The sequence below is a fragment of the Haemorhous mexicanus genome, chromosome 16 (assembly GCF_027477595.1).
Source record: "Haemorhous mexicanus isolate bHaeMex1 chromosome 16, bHaeMex1.pri, whole genome shotgun sequence".
NCBI lineage: Eukaryota > Metazoa > Chordata > Aves > Passeriformes > Fringillidae > Haemorhous > Haemorhous mexicanus.
Genome location: NC_082356.1, coordinates 918,439 through 927,893, shown reverse-complemented (window position 1 = coordinate 927,893; position 9,455 = coordinate 918,439). Strand labels below are relative to the sequence as shown.

General features: G+C 54.4%; 1 protein-coding gene across 1 annotated transcript; it reads right to left on the bottom strand.

Moving 5' to 3' along the window:
- Window positions 1–4,557: 4,557 nt before the first annotated feature.
- Window positions 4,558–5,544, bottom strand: LOC132334521 (olfactory receptor 14A16-like). Its single transcript, XM_059860628.1, has one exon. It carries the CDS (start codon window positions 5,524–5,526, stop codon window positions 4,558–4,560), a length of 969 nt encoding a protein of 322 aa, XP_059716611.1. The 5' UTR covers window positions 5,527–5,544.
- Window positions 5,545–9,455: the final 3,911 nt, after the last annotated feature.

The window sequence follows — 9,455 nt, the reverse complement described above, 5'->3', positions numbered from 1 at the left end:
CTCGGACCCAGAATGCAATGAGAGAGGACCCCCACCACACTTACTGAAAAAAAACCCCAAAAGCATTGAGCCAAAACAGAATTAGGAGTATCAAGTGATGTCTGGACATTAGGACAAGAGCCCAGAGCCTGCAGAGATGCTGAGAACCTTTGTTGTCCCCCGCCCTAGGCAGAGAAGACCTCAGCTGGGGCCAGTACCCTGGACGGCAAACACAAAAGTGGGAAGCAGAGATATATCTCCATCTGCTCCCTTGAGGACAGGATCCCCAGCTCTGCTCCCTAGTGGACAAGGCTGCACTTTCCTCCTCCTCTGAGCCACTCCTGGGAGTGATGGTGGTGAAACTGTGGATCCATTGGGCCTCCCAGCCTGAAGTTGATCACTTTTAATAAAGGCATTAAAAAGGAGAAGGATCTCCTGCCCTATTTATTTTACCATCAGCCTGCAGCCCCTGCCAGCCTCCCGAGGAGGCTGAGGGAGAACCAAAGTGCAGCCCCTGCCAGGAAAGTTCCTCCTGTGGGGCCTCCGGAGGCGCTGCCCGAGCCCAGGGCACAAAGGCCTGGGTGCCTGTGGCCCTGCCAGCCCTGCCCAGCCCTTGGCCATCTGTCCTGCAGGCTGTGCCCCCTGGGTGTGCTGCTCCTCTGCCCTGGCCGGCTGCACTCGCCCATCTCGCTGTGCCCCAGCATTTCTCACCCAGCGTTTCTGGGCCCTCCCTGGGCTCCCTGCACCCAGCACTGCTGGCTCCTGGCACACAGAGCCCGGCCATGGCCCAGCCTCACGCTGGGACACCTCCAGCACCAACATTCTGCCCTGGGAGGGACTTTTCTTTCTCCTCAGCTCCAGGCTGAGCCTTCCAAGCTGCACTTGGGGGAGGTTTCCTGCAATTCCCACTGCCAAGGAAAGCTCTGTCTCCTGCTGGTCACAAACAGAGAAGGGCTGGAGGGAGATGTGGTGGTCAGAGGCTGTTTGGGGCAGAGTAACAATGAAATTATTGATTTTTTAAACATTCTGTGAAAGATCAACATATATTCTACGCTGGAGTTACAGAGAGCAGACTTTGGCCTATTAGGATTGATTTGGGGAGCACCGAATGAGGTACTGATTTTTTAAAGGGAAACAGCCCTTAAAAACAACGGATTCCAGGAAGGATGGACACCCTTCAAGAAAGAAATTTTGAAGGAGCAGCAACAGCATGTCCCTCTGTGCCCAAAAGTGAGCTAGCAAGGAGAAAGACTGGCCTGGCAGGGCATGGAGCATTTTCCAGGAACTTAAGGGAAAAATTAGAGTGCCTGGCCTTTGGACAGAGGGGCAGGAAACTCAGGACATTATTAAGGATGTTGTTAGGTCATGCAGAAAGAAAACTAGAGAGGTGAAAGCTAATTAGGACTTAGGCAGGTCACTTCTGTGAAGGATAATAAAAATGATTTTATAAATACATTAATGGCAAAAGGAGGGCTAAGGAGAATCTTCATTCCTTATTGGGAGGATATAGTTACCAAAGACAAGGAAATGGCTGAGGTACTTAACCCCTTCTTAGCCTCAGTTTTCAACAGTAAGTCAAGTTGTCCTCAGGACAAGTGTTCTCCTGAGCTGTAGATGGCACAGGGAGCAGAACAGCCTCCCTGTAATCCAGGAGGAAGCAGCTGGTGACCTGCTGAGCCACTCAGATGCTCACAGGTGTCTCTGGCACCAGATGGGATCCATCCCAGGGGGATGAGGGAGCTGGTGGATGAGCTCCCCAAGCTGCTCTCCATCATTTACTATCAGTCCTGGCTCAGCAGGGAGGTCCCAGAGGACTGGACGTGCCAATGTGAGCCCCTCCCCAAAAAGGGCTGGAAGGAGGATCTGGGGAACTCCAGGCCTGTCAGCCTGACCTGGGTGCCCAGCAAGGTTATGGAACAGATCACCCTGAGTGCCATCCCAGGGCACCCACAGGATGGCCGAGGGATCAGAGCCAGCCAGCATGGATTTCAATATCTGCACTGATGATTTGCATGAGGGGACTTGAGTCCAGCATCAGCAAATCTGCAGATTATACCAAGCTGGGTGTGAGTGTGGATCTGCTGGAGGGTAGGAGGGCTCTGCAGAGGGACCTGGACAGGCTGGATCCAGGGCCCAAATCCAACAAGGTGAGGTTGAACAAGACCAAGGGCTGAGTCCTGCACTTTGGCCACAACAACCCCCACAGTGCCACAGGCTGGGGACAGAGTGGCTGGACAGTGACCAGGCAGAAAGGGGCCTGGGGGCACTGATGGACAGCAGGCTGGACATGAGCCAGCAGTGTGCCCAGGTGGCCCAGAAGGCCAATGGCACCTGGCCTGGATCAGGAATGGTGTGGCCAGCAGGAGCCGAGCAGTGATTCTTCCCCTGTGCTCAGCACTGGTGAGGCCACACCTCGAGTGCTGTGTCCAGTTCTGGTCCCCCAATTTAGGAAGGCCATGGAGGGGCTGGAGCGTGTCCAGAGAAGGGCAGCAAGGCTGGTGAGGGGTCTGGAACACAAGTCCTGTGAGGAGCGGCTGAGGGAGCTGGGGTTGTTTGTCCTGGAGAAGAGGAGGCTCAGGGGAGACCTCATCACTCTCTACAACTCCCTGACAGGAGGGTGCAGCCAGGGGGGGGTCGGGCTCTTCTTCCAGGGAACAGTGACAGGACAAGAGGACACAGCATTAAGCTGCACCAGGGGAGGTTTAGGCTGGACATTAGGAACAGGTTCTTCACAGAAAGGGTGACTGGGCAGAAGAATGGGCTGCCCGGGGAGGTGGTGGAATCACCGTCCCTGGAGGTGTTTAAGGAATGACTGAATGTGGCACTCAGTGCCATTGTCTGGGTGACAAGGTGGTGTTGTGGCACAGGTGGGGCTTGTTGATTTCCAAGGTTTTTTTCCACCCAGGTTAATTCTGTGATTCTGTGATGATTGTAACACTGCAGGGCTCTGGGGAAGCAAGCGGCCCTTGTGACACTGCAGGGCCTCGTGGAACTAAGAGGATCACAGTGACACTGCGTACTGAATGCACCATAGAACCAAGGCCCCATTGTGACACTGGAGCTAGATGGAAGCAAGGAGTCCAGTGTGACACTCTGGGTCCTCGCAGAACCATGGAAGTCACTGTGACACTGGAGGGCCTTGCTGAACCAAGGGTCCCCATGACACTTCAGGAACTTGTGTAAGCAGGGGTCCATTGTGACACTGTGCCACCAGGGAATCCATTGGGGCACTCTGGGGCCTCATGGAACCAAGGGACCACTGTGACACTGTGTGACCTTGTGGAACCATGGAGGCCATTGTGACACTGCAGGACCTCGTGAAATGATGGAGCCATTGTGACACTGAAGGACCCCATGGAACCAAGGGGCCAGTGTTGCTCTGCAGGGACTCATGGAATGAAGGAAACGTGTTTGATACCGTGGTGGTCCTTGGGACCAAGAGGCTCCTGTGATACTGTGGAACCAAGGAGAGCATTGCTGCACTGTGAGACCTCATGGGACCAAGGGACTTTTTGACACTGCAGAGCCTTGCGGGACCAAGGATCCCCTGTGACAGTGCAGGGCCCAAAGATCCAAGGGACTTTGTGACACCAAAAGGGTCACATGGAAAAAAGGGACACGGTGACACTGAGAGACCTCATGGAATCATGGAGACCATTGTGACACTCTAGGGCCTCCTGAAACTGTGGTGACCAAGTTGGCTTCAAGTGCGGCTCTGCTGGAGGGTAGGAGGGCTCTGAGAAGGGACCTGGACAGGCTGGATCCAGGGCCCAAATCCAACAATTGAGGTATAACAAGATCAAGTGCTGGCTCTTGCACAATGGCCAAAAACAACCCCTGTGGTGGTACAGACTGGGGACAGAGTGGATGGACAGCAGCCAGGCAGAAAGGGACCTGGGGGATGGATCAGCCCCTGCTCTGCTGCTCCTTCCCGTCTCCCCCAGGGCCCTTGCAGGCAGCAGCCATGCTGTTTGCCCCCAGCCTGCCCACGGCCACCCTGGGGCTGCTCACAGGGCTTTTCTGTGCTGAGCATTGGCCTGGGCGTGTTCTTGAGAGAGCCTGGGCAAGGAGCCTGGAGCCCCCAGGGCCTGGCCTGAGCTGTCAGCACTGCCCCAGCAGTGCCCATGGCCAGTCCCTGCTGCAGCCCTGGCACTGCCACCCCCAGGGCTGTGCCCGGCCCCGAGAGCACTCAGGCCCTACAGCAACACCAGGGCCACCAGGACAGCGGGGCAGGGCCACGGGAGCAGCACTGGCAACAGCAAGGGCTGCTGCTGCTGGGCACAGCTGCTGTGCCAGCACTGATCTGCCCCCAGCTCTGCACACAGACATTGCTGCTGCAGCTCCAGAGGAGGCAACAAGAGAGGCATCTCTGGTGAAAATTTTGCTGGGAAATCTTTTGGTTCCTTTAAAGCCACTGAGAGCTCAGCTCCTCATTGACACAGTCTGGGGTCAGATCATAGTTGGAGAGAAGCAAAATGATAAATGGCTGAAACAATGGCCTTTGTTTAGGGAGAATATTAGAAAAATGAAAACAGAGGAAAAAAATAACCAATCCAACAAGAACTATGAAACATGACTTTAATTACAAGAGACATGCAGAAATTGGCAATCACTTGAATGTTTCTGAAATTGTCCAGTTACCAGTCTCCACACTGCAGCCTTTAACTCTTGGTTCCTCAGGCTGTAGATGAGGGGGTTCAGGGCTGGAGGCACCACTGAGTACAGAACTGACACTGCCAGATCCAGGGATGGGGAGGAGATGGAGGGGGGCTTCAGGTAGGCAAAAAATGAGGTGCTGACAAACAGGGAGACCACGGCCAGGTGAGGGAGGCAGGTGGAAAAGGCTTTGTGCCGGCCCTGCTCAGAGGGAATCCTCAGCACAGCCCTGAAAATCTGCCCATAGGAGAAAACAATGAACACAAAACAACGAAATGCTAAGAAGGTAGTGAAAACAGAAACCCCAAGTTCCCTGAGGTAGGATTTGTAGCAGGAGAGCTTGAGGATGTGTGGGATTTCACAGAAGAACTGGCCCAGGGCATTGCCATGGCACAGGGGCAGGGAAAATGTATTGGCCATGTGCAGCAGAGCATAGAGAAAGGCACTGGCCCAGGCAGCTGCTGCCATGTGGGCACAAGCTCTGCTGCCCAGGAGGGTCCCGTAGTGCAGGGGTTTGCAGATGGACACGTAGCGGTCGTAGCACATGATGGTCAAGAGAAAATACTCTGCTGAAATGAAGAAGAGGAACAGAAATACCTGTGCCGCACATCCTGAGTAGGAGATGGTCCTGGTGTCCCAGAGGGAATTGTGCATGGCTTTGGGGACAGTGGTGCAGATGGAGCCCAGGTCGCTGAGGGCCAGGTTGAGCAGGAAGAAGAACATGGGCGTGTGCAGGTGGTGGCCGCAGGCTACGGCGCTGATGATGAGGCCGTTGCCCAGGAGGGCAGCCAGGGAGATGCCCAGCAAGAGGCAGAAGTGCAGGAGCTGCAGCTGCCGCGTGTCTGCCAGTGCCAGCAGGAGGAAGTGGCTGATGGAGCTGCTGTTGGACATTTCTTCACTCTGGGCATGGTGGACTGTTGAAAGAAGACATTGACAAAGTGCGACCAATTTCTTTGAGTCAATCCTCTGTATTTTATTTGGAATCTCAGCAAAATCCCGTCTCTTCCTGTGAGTGAAATTTTGCTAGACTATTTTTGATTTTGAGTTGGTGCTGCTGAGGTCCTGCCTCATCTTTACCAATTCTCACAGCCTGAACACTGGGGAGACCCGAGGAAAAACAGATCTCTCTGTGCCCCAATGCAGTTGATGCTAGTCCCAACACAGGAGCCCTTTGAATATTACAATTCCTCTGTTTCATGGTGCCAGCACTTAAACATTTCTTGAAAAATAAAGTAGACATTCTGAACTCTATGGTTTAAAAATAATTTTCTCCAAACCCTTCTCTCTTTCTCTGTGCAGCTGGACAGGAAGGAATACAAAGGGTTGGTCTGGTTCTCTGCTGCCTGGAGTTGAGCCTACTGGGCACTCTCTATCCAAGCCTTGCTCCTGCCAATGCTGCCAGAGCCCAGCCCAGCCCCGGGAGCTCAGCTCTGCCCTGCAGACCCCTCCCAGCACAGGGCACTGCCCAGGGGCATCTCCCTGGCAGCAGGGCCTTAAAGGCAGGGAAGGCAAACAGAGATGCTGCAAGCCAAGGTGCTGCTGCTGCTGTCTGTAGGGAGAGGAGGCTGAGGAGGCACTTTCTGAGGGAGATGTGAGGCACATCTGCTGCTGCCCAGGGTGACAGTGCAGGAGTCTCAGTGACACAGCCCCTTTCCCTTCCCTTAAGGAGAAAGCTGAGAGCACTCCTGGCCATGCAGCACCATCTCCACAGCAGGAGGAATCTGCCCTGATGTGGGTCGTTCCTTCCACCTCCAACTTCTCCCCTGCACCATCCATGTGGAGCTACCAGGCAGGCTGAGAGCTGCCCCTGGCAGGTGGCACATGCCCTGGGCTGGCCAGGAGCCCTGAGGGCTGCAGGACCTGCTCTGCAGGACAGCCCTGGGCAGCCCTGGCTTCAGTCCCAGCTTCACCCCCTGCAGCCATCCCTGGCAGCAGGAGCCGTCCTGCCCTGCCCCTTGACGGTGCCCAGGGCAGCCCTGCTCTGCAGCACATCCTCCCCCAAAGCAGAAAGAGCAGCAGAGCCATCCTTACAGTCACATCAGTCCTGTCCTGGGTCAGCTTCAGGAGGTCCCTGCTGCCGGAGACTGACTGTGTCAGAAATGGTGAAGATGTCTCCAAGAATGAGCTCAGAATTGTCCTTCCAGCTGCTTTGAGCCTCTGTCTGCTTCACTGCTCTCAGGTATCTGCAGGCAGTGCCCTCAGCCCTGCTGGGCTGGGAGAGGAGCTGCTCCTCAGGAGAAATGTCTTTTTAAAGCTCTTGTTTTCCCATGAGCTGTCTCTGGTCCAGGAGCCTGGCCCAGCTCAGCAGCACAGACACAGCACAAGGACTTTAATGACCCTCTCAGGGATTTGGTGTTGTTTACATCAGACTCAGTCCCTGAGAGTGTATTCAAAAAACTTCTCAACAATTCAAAGTTAAATTTAAACTCCAAAGTTTCTAAAAGTTTAATCAGTCCCTCTGAGAAAGTGTCCCCAGGTTCCAGTTAGAGCAGAACACTGGAGGCAGTGATGACAGCTGGGGACAAACAAGGCAAAGGTGTCTCTGGGGCTGAGCAAAGCTGGATGTGTTTCAGAAACGCAAAGGGCCAAGGCCTGAGCCCCAGCCCCTGGCCAGGCAGTCCCTCCCTCCTTGCTCAGGGGTCTTCCCAGGATGGGCACTGGCATGTGGGGATGTGCAGTGCCAAGGGCAGGAGCATGGGGCGGCCCCTGCCAGGCTGCTGAGCAGGGACAAGGAGGCCATGAGGCCCCAGGCCTGCAAGGGTCACTTGTCTCCTGCTCCTGGCTCAGGCCCAGGCCCAGCAGCCATGGCCAAAGTGCTGCCCAAGTTGGCTCTGTCAGGGCCTTGCAGCTGCTGCCCATGCCTGTTCCCTGTGCAGCCCAGGCTGTGCTACGGTGTCCCTGCCCTGCGCCTCTGTCCCTGCAGGCTGTGCTCATCCCCCGGCTGCCCCACCTGGCTGGCCCCTTCCTTTGCTGACAGCTCTGCCTCCTGCCTGCCTCTGCCTGCCCACACAAAGCCTTGGGCTGACCCAGGCTCCTTCTGGTCAGGTTTTGCCCCACAGCCCTGCCCTGGGAGGGAAATTCCTGTCTCCTTGTGTCCAGACTAGGCCTCCACCTCTGCATTTTTGCTATAATTTCTCTATCTGGCTCTTTCCCACTATGGACAAAAATCTCCACCATTTGTGAATCCACCCTTCAAGCCCTGCCAGGCCACTCCTGTTCTGTCCTCAGTCTCTTCTCAACTGAGACCAGGCACATCAACCTCCATGGGTTATGTTCTTGAGGCCTGCAAGCCCCAGCTTGGGAGACCTTTGGGCCCTCTCCAAGGTGTTTGCATATGAAAACATTCTGCTCATAGTCTTAGAATAGCACCAGAGGCCAAAGCCAGGAAGAGCTCTCTTTCCTGGCAGCTTTTTCTGGAAGCAATCCTAGGATAGGTGGAATTTTGGCAGCCTAATTCCAATTTCTGCCATGGCACCAGGACAAGAAGGCTGGTTCTTTTCCATAGGAAGGAAGGCACAGAGCCCTGTTGCTTCTGAGGCAGATGAGATGTGACCAGCAGAGGCCAAGGCCAGACAGAGGTGACAGGTTTTTGTCTGCAACATACCCTTGTATATAGGAAATTTTTTAGGGCGAGTACCAATTTTCTCCATGGGTGTCTGAGAAGAGAGGAAATTCTTCTACACGGGAAGGAAAGCATGGAACCCCAGTGGTTCATGGGCAGATGAGAGGCAGCCCTTGACATTCCAAGATCAGCCAGACCTGTCAGGTCACCCCTGGGAGGCCAAATCAGCCAGAGCTGTTCCATGTTCCCCTGATTGCACAGGGCCCCACAATGTCCCAGTGGTGCCCTTGCTTCCATGAGGCCCTGAGGTGTCACAGTGGCCCCTTGGTTACACAAGGCCCTGAAGGGTCTTAATGGTCTCCATGGTTCCACGAGGCCCCACAGTGTCATGGTGGTCTCTTGGTTCCATGAAGCCCCACAGTGTCCCCATGGTCCCAAAGTGTCACAATGGTCTCCATGGTTCCACGTGGTCCTCACAGTGTCACAGTGGTCTCCACAGGAAGGAAACAACCAAGCCCCAGTGTTCCAGGGGCAGATGAGCAGCATCCACCAGAGGCCATGGGCAGCCAGATTAGACAGAAGCTTTTTTCTGGGAGCAATTTCTGGACATAGGGAATTTTAGAGGTGGAATACCAGTTTCAGCCATGGATGCCTGGAGGAGAAGGACGGTTCTTTTCCATAGGAAGGAAAGCATGGAACACCAGTGTTTCAGGGCCAGATGAAAGGCAGCAATCACAGGCCAAGGGCAGCCAAACCTCTCTGTCTTGGCAACTTTTGTCTGAAAGCAGCCCTTGGATACAGGGAATTTTACAGATGGAATCCAAATTTTGGCCATTTCTGCGTTGATAAGAAGGACAATTCTTTTCCATAGGTAGCAAAGCACAGAGCCCAAGAGTTTCAGGGGCTGAAGTGGCCAGAGAAGGCTCCTGAGAGGCCAAACCAGACAAACCTTTTTGTCCTGGCAGCTTTTGTCACGGAGGAATCCTTGGACATAGGGAATTTGGGAGGTGGAATCTCAGTTTTGACCATGGGCACCTGATAAAGATGGATGGTTTTTCTATAAGGAAGTGCGAAGCCCAAGGTTCTTGGAAGAACACGAGAGGTGACCACCCATGGGCCAAGAGAGACAGACCTGTTTCTCCTGACACCTTTCATCTGTGGGAAATTTTTGGACATAGTGAATTTTGGAGGTGGAATCTCAGGTTTTGTTGTGGGCACCTGGCCAGGAAGAAGAGTTCTTTTCATTAGGAAGGAAAGC

Bases quoted from the DNA above. Each gene is read 5' to 3' on its own strand.
- LOC132334521 (XM_059860628.1), bottom strand. From the start codon at position 5,526: ATGTCCAACAGCAGCTCCATCAGCCACTTCCTCCTGCTGGCACTGGCA.